General features: G+C 41.3%; 1 protein-coding gene across 1 annotated transcript in view; it reads right to left on the bottom strand.

Annotated features, from left to right (window-relative positions):
- Window positions 1–22,574, bottom strand: part of hdac4 (histone deacetylase 4) — a 625,953-nt gene that overhangs the window by 115,109 nt on the left and 488,270 nt on the right. The window contains exons 11-12 of the mRNA XM_070873855.1: window positions 22,155–22,341; window positions 14,059–14,192 (exon numbers count right to left, since the gene is read on the bottom strand). Coding sequence (XP_070729956.1) covers window positions 14,059–14,192; window positions 22,155–22,341 — 321 coding nt within the window. The remainder of the gene's footprint in view (window positions 1–14,058; window positions 14,193–22,154; window positions 22,342–22,574) is intronic.

Here is a 22,574-nt window from a genome sequence, read left to right as displayed (position 1 = left end):
ACAGACTATTATCTGAATGGTGACAGATTAGGAAAAGGGGAGGTGCAAAGAGACCTGGGTGTCATGGTACATCAGTCATTGAAGGTTGGCATGCAGGTACAGCAGGCGGTTAAGAAAGCAAATGGCATGTTGGCCTTCATAGCATGGGGATTTGAGTACAGGGGCAGGGAGGTGTTGCTACAGTTGTACAGGGCATTGGTGAGGCCACACCTGGAGCATTGTGTACAGTTTTGGTCTCCTAACCTGAGGAAGGACATTCTTGCTATTGAGGGAGTGCAGCGAAGGTTCACCAGACTGATTCCCGGGATGGCGGGACTGACATATCAAGAAAGACTGGATCAACTGGGCTTGTATTCACTGGAGTTCAGAAGAATGAGAGGGGACCTCATAGAAACATTTAAAATTCTGACGGGGTTAGACAGGTTAGATGCAGGAAGAATGTTCCCAATGTTGGGGAAGTCCAGAACCAGAGGTCACAGTCTAAGGATAAGGGGTAAGCCATTTAGGACCGAGATGCGAAGGAACTTCTTCACCCAGAGAGTGGTGAACCTGTGGAATTCTCTACCACAGAAAGTTGTTGAGGCCAATTCACTAAATATATTCAAAAAGGAGTTAGATGAGGTCCTTACTACTAGGGGGATCAAGGGGTATGGCGAGAAAGCAGGAATGGGGTACTGAAGTTGAATGTTCAGCCATGAACTCATTGAATGGCGGTGCAGGCTAGAAGGGCCGAATGGCCTACTCCTGCACCTATTTTCTATGTTTCTATGTATCAAGTTCCTCTCGCCACTATTTTAACAAAAGTAAACCGTTTATATTAAATGGGCTAACACCATCACTAAAAGTGGACAGAGGAATTTACTATAAATGTGTTGCAGACAGTAATTTCAATTTATAGTGGTTTTAAAAGAAATAAAGCTTATTTTTACATACACTTTTATAAATAGCACAAGGTTGAACATGGCAGTAACACAGGAGCTGAAGGTGTGTGCTATCACATTATCAATCCCTATGTCACAACTTATTTCCCCTAGAAATGCATTATTAGACAGCAGAATACATACTGTATATTATTGCTGAATGCTATTAAGGTAAAATTGGGCTCCATACCATACATTTACTTGTATTTTTAGTTATTAAAATATATATTTTTGCCATTCCGTTAACAATATTCCCCAAAGTGCTAGATGCAGTTCCAAACAACTACACAAAATATACCAGAAATGTGCGATTGGACTAAACGGAAGTAATACCTGATGTATTTGTGGTAAAGTTAACAAATAAATGTGTTGCAGAACAGAAATATATTAAATGGGTCATTTCTGAAAAAACTTATATTTGGCATTAATAAGCTCTTTTAATTCAGCTCGACAAAAAGCTGCCTTTTTTTAAAAAAAAAAGATGTTTTTACCGTCGGGTCCGATGAAGCGGACTCTTGATCCATTTTCATCTCTTTGGCAATTTTTGGCAAAAACAAGCCAGCTGGGGCAGTGCGCCCTCCCCTTAAAGGGCTGCCACGCTGCCATGGCTCACACATAAAAAACAAGGTGCACTGACAAAAAAGCTGTCGGGGGTACCACGTGGATTTTTTTTTAGGTAAATTTCGGGCGGAGTGGAATGGAGATGCAGGAGAGCAGCGGTGCGCACTTGGGGCGGTCGGCAGCAGCGGGGCGGAAGTGGGGACCACCCGACAAATCCCTGAGGTGAATTTGGATCGTGGTGGTCAATGGACTGCAACGCAACGGCCACTCTATTCCGCAGCATGGCCACCGCAAAATGGCGGTAACGGGCCTTATCCGGACCCTGAATTTCAGCCCCCATGGATCTTCTGTTTCCCAAAGACATATTTAAAAAAAAATCATGTTCACAGCTGCCATTTTGAAATATATTTTTAGCTTTTAAAATAGACAAGTGCCATTGCAGGAATTCAAAACCGGAAATATATACAGTATTTTAATTTATCACATAGATCAAAAAAATGTATAGCAATTTTGGTGATGCCCTGATTTTGTCATTCACAATCCTGCTGCCCCCTGCTGTTACAATATTCTCTGCAGGCTATGAAACAATTCTCATTGTTACCAGAGATACAAACAGCAGGAGGCTTATGCAGTTCTGGTTAAATATACGGAGTGGAACCGATTTAGGACATAATGCTTAAATGAGTGCAAGACTTAAAAATCTTCAGAACCAAATGTCACAACATGTAATGATGGATTGAAGTGTTAAAACACAACTTTACTCCTAATTGCACATACAATTTGTACTAATCCAGTTCCACTGTATTTATTAGATTAAATAGATTCTCGGTGTACCCTAAACAAATTCACTGCTTGTAGTTGTCCTGTTATGCTTACTTAAATTGGTTTAAAATTAGATAACCTCTAGTAGCTTGTGGTGTACTGTATAGTTAGTCTGAGTCTTTTGATCAGCAGAACTCAGAATAGCTGTTCAGTAATCTGTTCAATATAGTTGGAATTCTACCTTAATTTTCAATCTCCATAATGTGTATGCCAGCTGTCCAGTTATCTTAGTAGATTGGTTTCCAATGACCATCTGTTTGATGAGGCATACTGGCATCTTTTTGAATATGCATCATTTTACACAGGAATGACTGCAGCACAGTTTAATCATAATACATTAAAATGTAGTTGCTCAAGAAAAATTATGGTTGGATAAGGAATTCTGCAAACTGACTGATTTATATATACACAATTTAAAAACGTTTCATGCCACAGCTGATATATTCATTCAACAAAATCAGAAACAAAAACAAAAAAATCTGAGTCAATCATAACTACAGTTTAGTACTGAGATTTCTAAAACATGTAGCTATGTAGGTGAAATTTATTTATGACTGACTTTATGTAGTGGAGCATGACAAAAGGGATAATTAACATTTGGATCAGGGATTTGCAGCAACAAGAGTTACTGTTACAGAAGTGCTTTGGCAAACTGGAATTTTGTGTGTGCTTGAATCAAATACCTAGTTAGCCAGAGTTAAATCTAGAATATATTATTTTATGATGTGCATCTAATATATAGTATCTTATAATATATTTCTCTATTTCCAAAATACCAAAGAAAGTATATACAACCTCAAACATGAACACATAGCCAACCTATGCTAATTCTGCAACACTCGACTATAAATTAAACTTTATGGCGATGAATCCATTTCTTTTTCACAGATCAACTTGGTTGGCACACCAAAATTATTGGAATAAAGTTTTACATTCTACATTTTTGTATCATGTTTAATTGACCTGCAGTCAAATTAAACAATAAGTGAAGAGCAATTAAACATTGTAGATTTTGAGGGATACAGCTTCATCTTAGCAGAAGAATAATTAATTGCGCATTAAAAGGTATAATATTCTTGTCCCTATTGTCTGACTTTCCCTGAGCAATGCCACAGGAGATTTGCTTGTATATAGATAAAGAACTGGATTTTCGGCTCCTTTACACTCCGGGTGGCAGTCTTCAGTGTTCGGTCGGGAGTGTCGGGTCGGGTTTTGCGGCGACACTTCGAAGCACCAACGGGAAGAGCCGCGCCGGGTGTGCAATGCCTCTTGTTGCGACACCAGCATGTGTTTTCACTTGCACCCGACCCTTACACCATGCCCCGAAGCGTGCCTCGCAATGACCGCCAGGTAAAACAGAGCGCCATGCCAGCGGCGGTGAGATAGATAGATAAAGTGCAGAAAAGGTAAGTTCGAGTGTTTTATGGTGGCGTGGGCAATGTTTTTGTGATTTTTTTTTTTTGTTTGTTCCCCCCCCCCCCCCCCCACCCCAAGGCCTCTCTCGGAGTCTCCCGGCCCCGCACTTTAGTTGCCAAGGTTCCCATTTTTGCGGCGCAAATGTTGTACAACGCCTCTCTTCGCGCTGCGCCTCTGGCACAGGGCCCAGAAAGCAAAAATTTCTCTCCAGACGCAGACGTTCCCCAGCCGTTAATTTTCCCGCCCAGCCTCAGTTTCTGTCCCGAAAATGGCAAAACTGAAAATCCAGCCCAAAAGCTTTTAAGGAAACATTAACCAAGCCAAATTGCACTTTAACTGCTGTGCAAGTTTCTGGAAGGCCCAGATTATTCAACAGAATGGGAGTTCAAAATGTGCAACAGGAAGCTAATATGTCTTATCATTTAATCATTTTACTCTGTGGGGCATATTTCACCAAACTTTTCATGAAACATGGCCAGAGTGAAAACCTATTATACCTGTAGTACCAAGTACACCTGTAGGTGGCACTGCAATAGGAGTTTTCATTGTTAAGGGAATAACACACCTTGCATGTCACAGATTCACCCACATAAGTGCCACATGCATTGGTGCCGTTTGTGCAGATATATTGCCTGCTTTTTTTGAAAACTTTTCTATTAAAATATTCACTCAAAATATTTTGGACCTTTCCTCCTTGGAGTTTCTGATTAAAATATATTTACTAAATTGAATATTAAATTCTGTCAGAGCTCTAACAGTATCGTGATTTTTCCCATGCAAATTTTTCCTTACGCTTGAAACTTAATTCTCAGCTTTGAAATTTAAGTGTTTTTGTTTTTGAATTTATATATTAATAGATTCTTCCTTCTATCTAGGTTTTAATGATCCCACCCACTGTTAGCATCAATAGCACTTCTGGTTGTGCCCCTGCTCAAGCTGCTAGTCCACCCACTGTTTCAGGTCATTATCACCACTCCGATTGAGGCCCCTCTCAGTCTGCCGCACCCCTACTGTTTCACACCATATTAAAAGAATACACCCTGCTGGAAATCTTTGTTTCCTTATTATGAAATTATTTTTATGCCCCATTGAGCCGGCTCTTTTACTCTCGCCCCACCACCACTGTTCTTGTATGTTGGGTTGTCCCCATACATATCTGCCCATGCCGAGCCTCTGGCTCTTAATGGTGCCAGGACTGTAACAGCCAGTTGCTGGATGGTCATTTCCATCTTTAAATTTAATTTCACCCCAATTCTCTACAGCAAAATGATTTCCATTGTGTTTCTAGTTTGTCACTGCAATAGCCCTTGCTCCCAGTCGGGCTGTTTTCAGGATCTCGCGAGCTCTGCCTCCTGCAAATAATTTGCAACTAATTATTTTCCCGCTCTCTGCCAGAATTTTTTTTTTTTTTTTATAAACAGATTTTTTTTTTTCCCCTAAACTTTTTAATGTTTTTATTTTCCTGAGTTTGGGCTTCTGGGCCGTGCCCAACAACCCCTAATCCCTCAGCGTTAACTGTTGCCTCCTGGGAGATTCTATATGGGCCTTCCAGGGTCTTCTGCACTCATTCGGCCGCTCCCAAATATTTCTCCATAAAAAGCTATCATATTAAAGTTGTCAATTCATAAATATTCACTTAATTGTCTGTACTAAATAATTTTTAAATTTCAAGTAATCATTAACAAATTGAAACGCATACAATTTTAAAATGTTCAATTTTTGTCCAGAGCTGTGATCTAAATTATGCACTCTGCAGCATGGGCATTATGCCTAATTTCCCAGGATGCATCCATATCAGTCTGCTGTACTCAAGCTTTTTTTGTGGCTTCTAGCAATTTCTACACAGATGCCTTTCTTTAAATTGTGGAAAACAAGAGGACAAATTTCAGATATATATTGAGTGTTCTGTTTGAGAGGCAGTACGTGTTCATCTTCCGTGTGAGAAAAAAATCACAGTATTCTGATCACACATCTGTTGCTTTGTGTTTTATTAATTTATAGGCTCCAAGTTTCCACACGCGGCGAAAAAGGCGCACCTCAGAGCTGGGTGCCTGTTTTTCGCGCCGAAAACGGCGGCGGAAAAAAAGTGCGGTATTCAAGGAGCTCGATGTCTGCTTGGCGCGGCGCACAGGGGCGGAACCTACCACTCGCGCCGATTTTGTAAGTAGGAGGGGACGGGTACAATTGAAATGAGGCTTCTTGGTGCCAGCAACCCTGCGCGTGCGCGTTGGAGCGTTCGCGCACGCGCAGTCTGAAGTAAACATTGGCACTTGGCTATTTTTAAAAGTACTGCAGAAAAAGTGAAGATTTGTTTCTTGGACCCCTGCAAAGGCTTGTATTTTAATTTTCTTGATATTTCTGTGTGTGAGGGAGTGCTTTTAGCAGCACTGCTGAATAAATCACCTGCTGAAATCAGTGAGTTCAGCTTTTCACTGCTAAACTTGCAGAACCGATGCCTGCAAATTAAGGACTGTGTTTGGAGAAATAAAAGTGCCAATTCAACTTTGCAATGGATCAACTTCCACCAAGAACAAAGAATTTCTTGCATGAGGAAGCAAACCATTGCATGATATGTGGTGCACCCATTCTGCAAATTTAAATATAAAGATGTCGATGTGGCTGCCTCTCCCTGTCCAAATGGCCTCAGTCAGTCCCCCTCACAGCTCGAAGGCTGCTGCTGTTCTTTTTTCGGCTCCCGGTGACGCCGCTGCAATCCCATGGCCGAATGGCCTCACGTCCGCTCCTGATTCTTCGGCTCCCGGCCAGCCACTGACGCCGCTGCAATCCCATGGCCGAATGGCCTCAAGTCCATCCGGGTGCTGCATCTTCGCGGGGAATGAAGGCCTGCCTCAAGCACCGCAGCTCAGCTCGAAGGCTGCTTGCTGCCTGCTGCTGCCGTTGAGACACTGACGCCACACCCCTGCCTCAAGCACCGCAGCTCAGCTCGAAGGCTGCTTGCTGCCGCTGCCGTCGAGACACTGACGCCACACCGCTGCCTGAAACAGGTAGGAACATGGTTTATTTAATATTTTCTTTGCTTATAAATTTTTATTCAGGTTGGATTTATTTGTATAATATTTGTAAAAGTATAACTAAGGATTGATTGTAGAATTTAATGACTTCCCTTCCGCCCCCCCTCCCCACCTCGTTCCCGACGCCTAATTTGTAACCTGCACCTGATTTTTTAAAGTGTAGACAAGGTTTTTTGAAGCTTACAAAAATCTTCACTTACTCCATTCTAAGTTAGTTTGGAGTACGTTTTCACTGTGGAAACTTTGAAATCAGGCGTCAGTGGCTGGACACGCCCCCTTTTGAAAACAAAATTCTGTTCCAAAGTGAAACTGCTCTACCTGACTAGAACTGCAGAAAACTAAATGTGGAGAATTCCGATTTCTAAGATACTCCGTTCTACACCAGTTGCTCCTAAAAATCAGGAGCAAATCATGTGGAAACTTGGAACCATGAAGTGCATTAAGCTGAGAAATAAAAATAAAGAACCAAGGAGAAAAACCTCAGGGGAGAACGAGAGAGGGAGAGAGATAGAGGAAGAAGGGAACCTCTGGCCCTCCAGCACCCTCCCGAGGGTTTGGGGGAAGAGGAGTGTGGAGGATAGAGTGACAGGGAGGAATGGATGGAAGATTGTGAGGTGAATGACAGTGAAATAAGAGGTAGGTGAGGATACAAAGATTGAAAGGGTATTTTAAAGGCAGAGATACGGATAGTGATGGGAGTTAGGGGCTGGTAGGAAGGGGAGAATACAGTGGGGAGGTGAAGGGGTAGGGGCATGCAATGGGGAGAATTGTGTCTGACTGGGGCAGGGGATGGAAATGGAACCTCAGAGGGCCATCTTCCACACAACTCTCAGCCCAAAAGCACCCTGCAGCCATTGGTGGCTCCTTTCTCTAGCTAAACAGAAAGACAAAATGGTAACAAAAAGAGAGAAGCAAAAAAAAGTTAGGGAGAGAGAAGCAGAAAAGGAGAGAAAATCAGAAGGGAATGAGAATGAATCAGCAACATGAAGACAACAGAGACAGATAGGAGAGATACTGTATTCTCTGATTTACTGGGTGCAATGCCACAGGAGATCAACTAGTTCATAATAAAATGTTAATCTATTTGAAATTTCAATGTTTAATAAGTGTCTCTTTTTTAAGCTCTTTAATGTGCCAGCTTTCAAAGGAAATACATCCATGTAGGTTGATTTTGTTTTAGAGTCACCACATATTTTTCCAAACTTTATATGAGGGATGTCAAATGTAGATGTCATAAACTGTGTGATAATGCTTATAAGGTACAGTGAAGAATACACTACTGACACTGTCAAAGTGCTCTCAAGTCCCCCTTTGGGATACTTCAACAGATATCAATATGTAACCTCCAAGTAATATTTTCCTTGTACCAAATTAGATCTCAAAGTATTAAAAGTATATTCAAGTATTAGTAAATTATTTGCCCTGGCCAGGAATTGCACCTGTTCAAAACACATCACTAATACCTGATATATTACTGAACATAGGAAGACTGGTGTAAAATACAGCCAGGTAAGCAGGCTAATAAAGGTACCTCTAAAATAATCAAATTCCATGCAAAAGTACAGTTGAGTCCACACAGTGGCATATTTAATACATGCTGACTACTGGCCAGTCAATATATCCAACAGTGCATGTAACTAGATCAGCACATCTTTAGGTATGTGGTAAACGTATGTTTTCATATAATGCAATGCATGACACACGGAAATAATATATTCCAAATCTTATCAAATATTGTTTGTTTCTATTTATACTTCTTCCATACGGGATTACTGTTCAGTACAGTCACGTACTAGTATAATCTTTTTGTAGGTAAAAGTTCAGATGGATCAGTGCCAGCATCATGCTGAGCCACAGGTCTTTGAAATTACAATATAAATATGTTTGTACTTAGTGATATGCACTTTAGTTATAAACCAAGCAAGTGACGGAACACACCTGATGAGTATCGTCTGTTTCAATAACTGAAGACATTTTTGGAGGAATATTGCTTTATGACCAGAATCAACGGAAATACTTTAAGGGTCAATGCTTAAGAGGTTTTTTTATTCATTCATGGGATTTGGACGTTGAATATGTAAATAGTGCTGTCAACATAACATTCTTTTTAAATGTAATTTGGTAACACCATAAAGGTACAAGAATGAGATGCTACTTTTTTTTGTTAAAGAAAATTTATTATTCATTCATGGGATGTGGGCGTTGCTGGTAAGGTCAGCATTTATTGCCCATCCCCAGGAGGTGGTGAGCCGTCTTCTTTACAGCTGCAGTCCATGTGGTGTTTGTACTCCCACAGTGCTGTTAGGGAGGGAGTTCCAGGATTTTGACCCAGCAACAATGAAGGAACAGCGATATACTTCCAAGTCAGGATGGTATGAAACTTGGAGGGGAACTTGCAGGTGATGTGTTCCCATGTGCCTGCTGCCTTTGTCCTTCTAGGTGACAGAGTTCGCAGGCTTGGGAGATACTGCTGAAGAAGCCTTGGTGAGTTGCTGCAATGCATTTTGAAGATGGTGCACACTGCAGCCACGGTGCGCTGCTGGTGGAGAGAGTGAATGTTTAAGGTGGTGGATGAGGTGCCAATCAATCGGACTGCTTTGTCGTGGATGGTGTCGAGCTTCTTGAGGGTCGTTAGAGCTGCACTCATCCAGGCAAGAAGAGTGTGTTCCATCACACTCCTGAGTTGTGCCTTGTAGATGGTGGAAAGGCTTTGGGGAGTCAATAGGTGAGACACTCGCCAGAGAATACCCAGCCTCTAACCTGCTCTTGTTACCACAGTATTCATGTGGCTGGTCTAATTAAGTTTCTGGTCAATGGTGATCTCTAAGATGTCGATTCGGCGATGGTAATGCTGTTGAATGTCATGGGGTGGTGGTTAGACTCTCGCTTGTTGGAGGTAGACATTGCCTGGCACTTGTGTGGCACGAATGTTATTTGCCACTTATCAGCCCAAGCCCGAATGTCATCCAGGTCTTGCTACATGCAGGCATGCACTACTTCATTATCTGAGGAATTGCGAATGGCACTGAACACTATGCAGTCATCAGTAAACATCCCCATTTCTGATCTTATGATGAAGGGAAGGTCATTGATTAAGCAGCTGAAGACAGTTGGGCTTGGTCACTGCCCCGAGGAACTCCTGGGACTATGATGATTGACCTCCAACAACCACAACCATCTTCCTTTGTGCTAGGTATGACTCCAGCCAGTGGAGAGTTTCCCCTTGATTCCCACTGACTTCAGTTTTACTCGGGTTCCTTGGTGCTAGTCAGTCAAATGCTGCTTTGATGGCAAGGGCAGTCGCTCTCACCTTACCTACATGGTGCACCTTCTACATGAATTGCCACTTAATTCGTCTTGCCGAAAAAGGGAAATTTCACTTAAAAAATTAATTGTAGTTTATAATATTACAAGTTATATACAATGGATTGTGCCAAAAGTCTAATGTAACACATATTTTCCTACATTGCAATTTTACTGAATAAAGTAAAATGTCAATACAGGAGAAAAAAAGCTAATTTGAAAGTAAGTCTTAAAATCCTGAGCCAGCTCAAAAAATATTATCTTTAGTTAAAAGAATTGTTCGGATAAATACATTAATATATATTTTTTTAAGGTAGCTTCAGCCACATCAAGGAACAAAGTTACACCATGGCACTTGGGAAAGGCCTGAGAGTAAAATACTTGACCTCCCTCTCAACTATGAATGGTGTCTGGTGAAACGTGGGCCGGGGGGGGGGGGGGGGGGGGGGAAGATAGAGGGGAACCCCTTTTTTTACAAAAATCTAAATCCATTTTATGACTTTGAAAATTTAAGACTATTTTAGTCACTTAAGTGAATACCCAAATCGGTAAATATTTCTGTAAATTAATTCTATAAATTTAAATCTGTTTACCAATGCTTTTCATGACACTTAGTTTTGAAGTGTCTACTTCCCATCCTAGATGACACATTTTACTGTGGTTACAGTCCATTTGACAGTCCTATCTTGCTATCCGATTTATGTACACTAATAGTGTGTTGCCTTTTAAATGAGCAGCTTGAGAAATGCCTGCTCAGTAAGTGAATAATTCAAATAATCCATGATTACTTTCAATGTCATGCTTCAATGACATTAATTCCACAAGTAAAATGATGTACTGTAGAGTGAAACTGAAGTGCTTTTTTTCTGTTCGCTGATTTTAGCAAACATGGGAAAATATAGTGATCAGTGCAGGCATGCTGGGCAGTCTAGCCAATCTGGATAAATGGCCTGCAGAAAGAGTGCCCTGTTGCATAGATCAATTGTGCAAAGAGAAAATTGTTACATTTCACTGTAAGCTGTCCATAAATAAACCTGTTGTACAGGAATCGACTATGCCTAACCTTGCAAATGGTCTGCTGATAGAAACATGCACCTATTTCAGAAGCAAATGCTTCTTTACAAAAACACTAACTTGTTCTTTGATATTAGGCACTGATCACCATTTTTAATAGACAACGGAAAATATAATGAACAGTAGAAAATATACCTCAAATCACCTTGTTGCAAAAGTGATGCGTTCAAATTCAACTTCTGGATTGCAGAAGAGAAAGACAAACCAGAAACAAAAACCCAGACTGCAAGCAATGAATTATCACCACTTTCGTCTACCTGTGTTATTTTTTTTTAAGTAATTTATATAACATCCCATCTAGCACAAGTTTTATCATCACATTTCCAGCATTATACTGCATATTTGCAAATTAATTTCTGCATCACATTTATATTTGACTGGCTCAAATTTCATATCACAACAAAACAGTAGGCAATGTACTAAGTGGGTTGATAAACCTCCAATGAGGAAATGTGAAAATAACAAATAAATGAAACGACAAGGCTTTCATGTCAAGATGTCCCAAAGCGCTTTACAGCCAATAAAGTACTTTTGAATTGTAGTCATTGTTGTAACGTAGGGAAACGCGGCAAACAACTTGCACACACCATGGTCCTACAAACAGCAATGAGATACTGGCCAGAAAATCTGTTTTTAATGATGTTGGATGAAGGATAAATATTAGCCAGGACACCTGGGAGAACACCCCTATGCTCTTCTTCTGCCATGGGATCTTTTACATCCACCCATGAAGGCAGATGGGGCCTCGGTTTAACGTCTCATGTGAAAGATGTCAATCCAACAGTGCAGCACTCTCTCAGTACTACACTGAAGTGTCAGCCGAGATTATGTGCTCAAAATTCTTGAAGTTGGGCATGAACCCACAACTTTCTGACTCAGAGTGCTGCCAAGTATCAGTCATGGCTGACACTTTATGAAGCATGGGCAGTCAGTAAAAGTGGCCGATAAAAGAAAGGAGGAGCAGAACCAATCAAATGGTTCCAAAAATTTTGTGAAGTTAGTATGAGCCACCACCTTGAGTTTCTCCCCAGCTGATAATTTACTGGTAAAATTAACATTTACAGTTTGCAACACCAGAAATAGGAGCAGGATAGGCCATTCTGCCCCTTGAGCCTGCTCCACAATTCAATAAGATAATGGCTGATCTTCTACTTCAACTTCACCTTTTTGCACTATATCCATATCCCTGGTTTCCCTTAGTATCCAAAATTCTATCGATTTCAGTCTTGAATGTACTCAACGACTGAGCCTCAACAGCCCTCTGGGGTAGAGAATTCCAAAGATTCACAACCCTTTGAGTGAAGAAATTTCTCCTCATCTCAGTTCTAAATGGCCGACCACTTACTCTGAGACTATGTTCCCTAGTTGACTCCCAAGCCAGGGGAAACATCCTCTCAGCATCTACCCTGTCAAGCCTTGTAAGAATTTTATACATTTCAATGAGATCACCTCTCATTCTTCTAAATGCTAGGGAATATAGACCCATTCGACTTAATCTCTCCTCATAGGCCAACCTTCCCCCCTTTTAAGGCAAGTATATCTTTCCTTAGGTAAGGAGACCAAAACTGTACACAGTACAAGGTGTGGTCTCACCAAGATCTGATATAATTGCAGTAAGACCTTTTTATTTATACTCCAATCATTTTGTAATAAAGGCTAGCATACCATTTGCTTTGTTTACTGATATTTCAAAGCTGTTTTTGTACTAATACAATTTTGAATTGCTCAATAATTTTAATCATTACAAATACTACAAAGTGTAAATTTAATACTAATTTTTTTTTCAATTATCAAAAATTTTGAATAAACTGACTTTAAAGTAAGGCTAGACAGTAAAACGTAAGAAACTCAAGAAATTACACTATTTTTCAAATGAGACATTAAACCAAGACCCCCATCTACTCGTTCAGGTGAATGCAAGAGGTCGCGTGGTGCTATTCAAAGAAGAGCTGGGGGTTTACCCAGTGTCCTGGCTAACTTACCTTTCTCATCTAAACCCCATTAAATAAAATGGTAATTCATTTTACTCGCTATTTGTGGAACCTTGCTGTATCCAAATTTAATTGATTTATCTATCCGACAGTGACTACACTTGCAAAGTAATTAATTGGTTGTGAAGTGCTATGAGATGTCCTGACTATGTGATAAGGTGCTTATATAATTGTAAATTATTTTTCTTCTTATTCAAAGTTGGTCATACCATGGTGTAAATCCAGACACCTACACTCCTTTCTTTGAGCCTCGGGCTAAATTTGAATTAGTTGTCCATAGCTTAAATTTTAGCTTTAGATTTTGATGGCTGTCTTTCTGTAACTGCCTTGGTTTTTCTAGATAAGTTCTTGTTCATGTCAATTATGTGCCTCTTCATTCAAGAAAGCAGATTAAAGATCCTTTCCTTTCAAGTCTAATGAACATGCTCAAAGCATTGTAGGACTTCCTGTTCATAAATCCGCACCCCCATTCAGTCTGGTCAAAGATGGGCAGAAAAGAGAATCTTTGTGGAAAATATTTATTTTTTGTATGGCCAGCTATAACTCTTGTGCATGCTCCTTGGTATATTTACCTAAGCCACCGTTAATAGATTGACTGCAATACGCCCAAAACCATGCAATACAGGAATATATTCCTCTAATTTGAATCAAGTTAATATGCAGTTATTCCATAACAGTTCAAATAACTATCACCTACTATGTAGATAAATTAACACGTGACTTGTTTGTATTAGTTACATACAGCTTCAAAACAATTCACAGGCAACTTGATCATGGTAAGTGAATAAATGGTTCCGTTGTTAAGTTCTGTTTTTGAATCTGCCCAAGGTTGTACTTTCACTTTTTTTAAATGATCATCCTGTACTTTTTAACAGGGGTAGCAGCAGTTTGTTTTCATATTGACATATCAAGGAGTCTCTATCTCTGTTTGGAAATTACCTCACATTTGCTGCGTAGGCCTGTCTCTTGGAGGCGAGACCAGATACTCTGAATTCTGCCGGCATGTTCTGGATGGCTGTTTGTATTTCCACAAGTACAATGATGTTTTAGCATCAGTGTATCATATACAAGACCTGTTATGGAAATGAAAAGAAAACAATCAAGAAACAATGCACCAGAATGTTAAAAATTTTACTAAATCCTCTGTGGGGCTCAGGACTACAATAGGAAATAAAGATTTGTTAAAATTCTTAGTTTGCTCAGGAATCGTGTTCATTGTCAACATCCTTTCTTCTGATCACTAATTTTGGAAAAACTAAATGTGATTATCAATTAAGGAAGAACCAGCGTTAACAGAACTGCCTGCCCACCAACTATATACGAGTCAACCACAAAAAGTGTCCATTTTGTCTGATGTACAGGAATGAGAACCTATAGTTCTCAGGAAGAGGAGAGCCCTTCATTGAGCAAGAATCTTATCACATGTCCATACTAGGCCTGAGCATATTTCACTCGGTTTACTTAAGTTAGGTTTGTACATCCCAAGAATCCTGGTGTGAGTAAAGATCTTAGTCAGAGTTTAATGCATCTTGCTGTCATCCTACAACCACTTCTATGGACATTCACTGGAATGGTATATGAACATTTATTTCAGTTGATATTGGTGATATCCAGGAGAGAAACTGCTCAGTAATCTCTTAACTACTGAGAAAGCTCTCTTCAACACAATCTGTTGCAGAATGCCCTACAACAATCCAAGTTCAGACTAAATAACAACTTGTATTTATTATGTGGGAAATCATCTGTATAGAACAGAAGCCCTGGACATCTAGAAGAATTCAGTTGACTGGATAATTTTGTTGAAAGGTTATGCACTCCATCTAAATCTAAATCAGGCTGAACATAAGAACATAAGAAATAGGAGCAAGAGTAGGCCATTTGGCCTCTCGAGCCTGCTCCATCATTCAATAAGATCATGGACTCAGTTCCACTTCCCTGCCCGCTCCCCATAACCCTTTATTCCCTTATCGCTCAAAAATCTGTCTATCTCTGCTTTAAATATATTAAATGACCCAGTCTCCACAGCTCTCTGGGGCAGAGAATTCCATAGATATACAACCCTCAGAAGAAATTTCTCCTCATCTCAGTTTTAAATGGGCAGCCCCTTATTCTAAGACTATGTCCCCTCGTTTTAGTTTCCCCTATAAGTGGAAATATCCTCTCTGCACCCACCTTGGCGAGCCCCCTCATTATATGTTTCAATAAGATCACCTCTCATTCTTCTGAACTCCAATGAGTATAGGCCCAACCTACTCAACCGGAATCATCTCCGGAATCAACCTAGTGAACCTTCTCTGAACAGCCTTCAATGCCACTGTACACAGTACTCCAGGTGTGGCCTCACCAATACCTTGTACAGTTGTAGCAGGACTTCTCTGCTTTTATACTCGATCCCCCTTGCAATTAAGACCAACATTCCATTTGCCTTACTGATTACTTGCTGTACCTGCATACTAACTTTTTGTGTTTCATGCACAAGGACCCCCAGGTCCCTCTGTACTGCAGCACTTTGCAATTTTTCTCCATTTAAATTATAATTTGCTTTTCTATTATTTTTGCCAAAGTGGATAACCTCACATTTCCCCACATTATACTCCATCTGCCAAATTTATGCCCACTCACTTAGCCTGTCTATATCCCTTTGCAGATTTTTTGTGTCCTCCTCACAATTTGCTTTCCCACCCATCTTTCTATCATCAGCAAACTTAGCTACATTACACTCGGTCCCTTCATCCAAGTCATTAATACAGATTGTAAATAGTTGAGGACCCAGCACCGATCCCTGTGGCACCCCACTAGTCACTGTTTGTCAATCAAAAATTACCCATTTATCCCGACTCTGTTTTCTGTTAGTTAACCAATCCTCTATCCATGCTAATATATTACCCCCAACACCGTGAGCTTTCACCTTGTGCCGTAACCTTTTATGTAACACTGTATCGAATGTCTTCTAGAAATCCAAATACATCACATCCACTGGTTCCCTCTGATCCACCCTGCTTGTTACATCCTCAAAGAACTCCAGCAAATTTATCAAACATGATTTCCCTTTCATAAAACCATGCCGACTCTGCTTGATTGTATCATGCTTTTCCAAATATCCCGCTACTGCTTCCTTAATAATGGACTCCACATTTTCCCAACGACAGATGTTAGGCTAACTGGTCTATAGTTTCCTGATTTTTGTCTGCCTCCTTTTTTTAAATACGTGTTACATTTGCAGTTTTGCAATCTGCTGGGACCATCCCAGAATCCAGGGAATTTTGATAGATTACAATCAATGCAGCCACTTCTCTTAAGACCCTAGGATGTAAGGCATCAGCTCCAGGGGACTTGTCCGCCTTTAATCCCATTATTTTACCTAGTACTACTTTTATTAGTGATAGTGATTTTATTAAGTTCCTCCCTACCTATAGCCAATTGATTATCCACTATTGGGATGTTCTTGGTGTCTTCTACCGTGAAGACCAATACACTATATTTGTTCAACGTCTCTGCTATTTCCCTGTTCTCCATTATCAATTCCCCAGTCTCATCCTCCAGGGGACCAACATTTACTTTAGCCACTCTTTTCCTTTTTATGTACCTGTAGAAACTCTTACTATCTGTTTTTATATCTCGCACTGGTTTACTTTCATAATCTATCTACCCTCGCAATCATTTATTTAGTTGTTCTCTGCTGGCTTTTAAAAGTTTCCCAATCCTCTGGCCTCCCACCAGTCTTGGCTGCATTGTATGCCTTTGTTTTCAGTTTGATACTCTTCCTTAGTTCCTTACTTAGCCACGGATGGTTATCCCTTGCAGTCTTTCCTTCTCATTGGGATAAATTTTTCTGCGAGTTATGAAATATCTCCTTAAATGCCTGCCACTGCTCATCAACCGTCCCATTCTTTAGTCTATTTTCCCAGTCCACTTCAGCCAACTCTGCCCTCATACCTTTGTAGTCTCCTTAATTTAAGCTTAGGACCCTGGTTTGAGAACTAACTTTCTCACCCTCGAGATCATTTATTAATCCTAGCATTAAGGGCTGGCATCCTATTAAGTCCATTGCGTTATATTTAGCCACAAATAAACAGCTCAGATCAGTGCTTCTATCACACAAACTTTCTACCTCAATCAGAAATAATATCCAGTCTAATGTGAATCATATACAGGTCACTAAGCTCTTCCAACAATCAATGGACTGATACCGTTAATGTATGATTATAGCCTGCAGCCCAAGAGATATTGTCTGGAGATATGCTTGGTACAGAATATTAATTTTCTCAATTGAATTGCAAATAAGCTTTTGGAGAAAGCCACATACAGGAAAGGATCTCTTTAGGAATGGACTAGATGATATACTAGAAAAGTTTTAACAACACAAGAACCCAAGAACAATTCTAAAATGGTCTATGCAGTGTTGAGGACTAAGCCTTTCAAGGTAAGTGGTGTATTTTCAACGTCAGAAGAGGCTTCGCACCCAGATTTAAGATCCGGCAAGGAGCACAGCATAGGACCAAAACAAGAATGTGGTTCTGTTGCTGACTCTGTCTCCAGTGATTTACTCTAACAGCCTTCTCAGCGCTAGCTAGCTCACCAGTGTGGATACTGTTTACGGATGAGCAGGACATAGTAAACTTCTTGGTGAATCATCATCATAGGCAGTCCCTTGGAGTTGAGGATAACTTGCTTCCACTCTAAAAGTGAGTTCTCAGGTGAATGAGGAGTCCAATGCGGGACCTACAGTCTCTGTCACAGGTGGGGCAGACATTGGTTGAAGGAAAGGGTGATTGGAGAGCCTGGGTTGATGCAAGCTCCTTCCGCTGTTTACACTTGTTTTCTGCTTGTTCTCGACGATGGGACTCAAGGTGCTCAGCGCCCTCCCGGATGTTCCTTCATTTTGGACGGTCTTGGGCCAGGGATTCCCAGGAGTCGGTGGGGATGTTGCACTTCGTCAAGGAAGCTTTGAGGGTGTCCTTGAAGTGTTTTCTCACTTGGGGCCCACTTGCCGTATCGAAGCACCACGTAGGGTGCTTGCTTTGGGAGTCTCTTGGTGAATGGCTGGGTAAGAGCAACAGTCAAGGAAGGTCCTCCATTTTATAGGCCTTCTCCTCCTCTCAGGGGAACAGCTCTATTGAGACTATTAGAAAGTATTTGTGTCAAGGAACCTTTGGTTGTGGAAATATAAAAACTTCTGCCTTTGCAGACCACAAAGAAGATAACAGTCAGAGTCACTCGTGCATCTAGTCCCACTACTTTATAGTTCCATAGCGATCAGGAGGTTGTTGACCTATTTTAGACTCAAGGATCTTTAACTCTCATTCTGAAGACGCTATCCAAGGTGACAAATTTAGCAACATGCACTTTTGGTGCTCTATTAAGCACACTAACTAATGGCTTTGGACTTTAAGGATGTATACTTTAACAATGTTATCCAAACACCTCAACTACTTATGTAAGATTTTGCCATTCATCCCAACTTCAAGACCCCGAGAATTAACAAATATTTTCCCATTATGGTAGCCTTTCTACAGTTCTGCCCATGTCCAAATGACTAGGTTGTCAGTGCTCTCTTTCATGACACTGCTGACAGCAGTCCTGTCCATCACTAAGGTACCGAGACAACTTAGTTTCTTCAGAACGCAAGGGATGTCCCAACTAGTGCATGATTTGTTCTTTATAAGAGTTTCTCCGAACCCCATGTCCATCTGACTCTGGCCTCGTGTATCCCCCCCCCCCCCCCCCACTCCCTTGACCATTGGCAGATGTGCCATTAGTCACCTAAACTTCATGCTCTAGAATTCCCTTCCTAAACTCGCCATCTCTCTATCCCTCCCCTCCAGAGAGGGTCTTCCACAGCATGAGGTCTAGACTGCTGAAGGCACAGCCATGAATGGTGGGGCCGGAAGAGATGCACAAGAGGCCAAGGTTCAGGGGAGGGCTGGAGGAGGTTACTGACATAGGCCTTGAGGGGATTTAAAGAGGATAAAAAATTTTAACCTGAGGCACTGGGAGATCAGGAGCCCCTTGGGGAAGAGTGACCATAATATGGTGGAATTCTGCATTAGGATGGAGAATGAAACAGTTAATTCAGAGACCATGGTCCAGAACTTAAAGAAGGGTAACTTTGAAGGTATGAGGCATGAATTGGCTAAGATAGATTGGCTAATGATACTTAAGGGGTTGACTGTGGATGGGCAATGGCAGACATTTAGAGAACGCATGGATGAATTACAACAATTGTACATTCCTGTCTGGCGTAAAAATAAAAAAGGGAAGATGGCTCAACCGTGGCTATCTAGGGAAATCAGGGATAGTATTAAAGCCAAGGAAGTGGCATACAAATTGGCCAGAAATAGCAGCGAACCTGGGGACTGGGAGAAATTTAGAACTCAGCAGAGGAGGACAAAGGGTTTGATTAGGGTAGGAAAAATGAAGTACGAGAAGAAGCTTGCAGGGAACATTAAGGCGGATTGCAAAAGTTTCTACAGGTATGTAAAGAGAAAGAGGTTAGTAAAGACAAACGTAGGTCCCCTGCAGTCAGAATCAGGGGAAGTCATAACGGGGAACAAAGAAATGGCAGACCAATTGAACAAGTACTTTGGTTCAGTATTCACTAAGGAGGACACAAACAACCTTCCGGATATAAAAGTGGTCAGAGGGTCTATTAAGGAGGAGGAACTGAGGGAAATCTTTATTAGTCGGGAAATTGTGTTGGGGAAATTGATGGGATTGAAGGCCGATAAATCCCCAGGGCCTGATGGACTGCATCCCAGAGTATTTAAGGAGGTGGCCTTGGAAATAGCGGATGCATTGACAGTCATTTTCCAACATTCCATTGACTCTGGATCAGTTCCTATCGAGTGGAGGGTAGCCAATGTAACCCCACTTTTTAAAAAAAGGAGGGAGAGAGAAAGCAGGGAATTATAGACCGGTCAGCCTGACCTCAGTAATGGGTAAAATGATGGAATCAATTATTAAGGATGTCATAGCAGCGCATTTGGAAAATGGTGACATGATAGGTCCAAGTCAGCATGGATTTGTAAAAGGGAGATCATGCTTGACAAATCTTCTGGAATTTTTTGAGGATGTTTCCAATAAAGTGGACAAAGGAGTACCAGTTGATGTGGTATATTTGGACTTTCAGAAGGCTTTCGACAAGGTCCCACACAGGAGATTAATGTGCAAAGTTAAAGCACATGGGATTGGGGGTAGTGTGCTGACGTGGATTGAGAACTGGTTGTCAGACAGGAAGCAAAGAGTAGGAGTAAATGGGTACTTTTCGGAATGGCAGGCAGTGACTAGTGGGGTACTGCAGGGTTCTGTGCTGGGGCCCCAGCTGTTTACATTGTACATTAATGATTTAGACGAGGGGATTAAATGTAGTATCTCCAAATTTGCGGATGACACTAAGTTGGGTGGCAGTGTGAGCTGCGAGGAGGACGCTATGAGGCTACAGAGTGACTTGGATAGGTTAGGTGAGTGGGCAAATGCGTGGCAGATGAAGTATAATGTGGATAAATGTGAGGTTATCCACTTTGGTGGTAAAAACAGAGAGACAGACTATTATCTGAATGGTGACAGATTAGGAAAAGGGAAGGTGCAACGAGACCTGGGTGTCATGGTACATCAGTCATTGAAGGTTGGCATGCAGGTACAGCAGGCGGTTAAGAAAGCAAATGGCATGTTGGCCTTCATAGCGAGGGGATTTGAGTACAGGGGCAGGGAGGTGTTGCTACAGTTGTACAGGGCCTTGGTGAGGCCACACCTGGAGTATTGTGTACAGTTTTGGTCTCCTAACTTGAGGAAGGACATACTTGCTGTTGAGGGAGTGCAGCGAAGATTCACCAGACTGATTCCCGGGATGGTGGGACTGACCTATCAAGAAAGACTGAATCAACTGGGCTTGTATTCACTGGAGTTCAGAAGAGTGAGAGGGGACCTCATAGAAACGTTTAAAATTCTGACGGGTTTGGACAGGTTGGATGCAGGAAGAATGTTCCCAATGTTGGGGAAGTCCAGAACCAGGGGTCACAGTCTAAGGATAAGGGGTAAGCCATTTAGGACCGAGATAAGGAGAAACTTCTTCACCCAGAGAGTGGTGAACCTGTGGAATTCTCTACCACAGGAAGTAGTTGAGACCAATTCACTAAATATATTCAAAAGGGAGTTAGATGAAGTCCTTGCTACTCGGGGGATCAAGGGGTATGGCGTGAAAGCAGGAAGTGGGTACTGAAGTTTCATGTTCAGCCATGAACTCGTTGAATGGCGGTGCAGGCTAGAAGGGCTGAATGGCCTGCTCCTGCACCTATTTTCTATGTTTCTATGTTTCTATTGGTCAGTAAAGACAGAGGTGATACGCGAGCAGGACTTGGTGCAGGATAGTATACAGGAAGATTAATGAATGAGATTAAGTTTATGAAGGATGGAGAATGGGAGGCTGGCCAGGAGAACATTGGAATCGTTGAGTCAGGAGGTGTTAAAGGCTAGGATGAGAGTTTCAGCTGTAGATGGGCTGAGACAGACAATATAATGGAGCTGCAAGTAGACAGCCTTTGTGATGGAGAGTACATGAGGTCAAAAGCTCAGCTCGGGGTTGAATAGGTCACTGAATCAGCCTGAAACAATGGCTGAGGAGATGAATGGAAATGAGTGGCGAGTGATATGGAATTTGTTTAACTGGAGAAAATGGCAATTCATCCAGAACTAGATGTTGGACAAGCAATCTGACAACAGAGAGCAGTGAAGAGAGGTGGAGAGGTAGAACTAGGTTTAGTCAGCTGATTGCACGTCTGGGATGATGCCGCTAATGGGCAGCATATAGATCAAGATTATAATATGCACATGAAATGCAGAAATATATTATACACATGTTTAATTTACTACGACACAATAATCATATCACACATAAGCTTATGTAGTAACTTCGAATCACAATTCAAGCACTTTACAATAGGGAGAGTGATAAAGACCAAGACCTGGATGTGTAAAATTGACCAGGAAAAGGAACTGAGTTTTCAGGTTTCACAAGTCAAGCTTCAACAAGTGCTTACCTGTAGTGAATTGAGGTTTACTGGGTGGTTCTTGAATAGAGATAGGAAAAGTGGCAGAAGCAGGTGATGACTGCGCTCGGGAGAGTGGACGATGCCCGCTGTAGGACACGGGAATCCCTGCAGCCTCCATGGATGCTTGGTAATTGCGAAGCTGATGAATACGTTGCTGTTCCAGAAGAAGGGCTTGCTGTACCACGGAGAGAAATAATCACAAAGTCAAACTCTGAAATGTTCAAATAAATTAAGAAATTTTACATTTTTGGGTCCTTTCTTACTTTGGATGTATTTTTAATTACTCTCATAGATGAGTCACATCTCATGACCCTCGGAGTATCTTCACTAGTCCTGGTATCCAAGTAAGCTTTAGGCAATATGCCCAGGATAATGTACAGAAAAACTTTAGCTACTGGGATTATCCTA

This window comes from Pristiophorus japonicus, chromosome 3, assembly GCF_044704955.1.
Source record: "Pristiophorus japonicus isolate sPriJap1 chromosome 3, sPriJap1.hap1, whole genome shotgun sequence".
Classification (NCBI taxonomy): domain Eukaryota; kingdom Metazoa; phylum Chordata; class Chondrichthyes; family Pristiophoridae; genus Pristiophorus; species Pristiophorus japonicus.
Note: the sequence above shows the minus strand (reverse complement) of the source record. Positions and strands in the feature narration are given on the sequence as shown.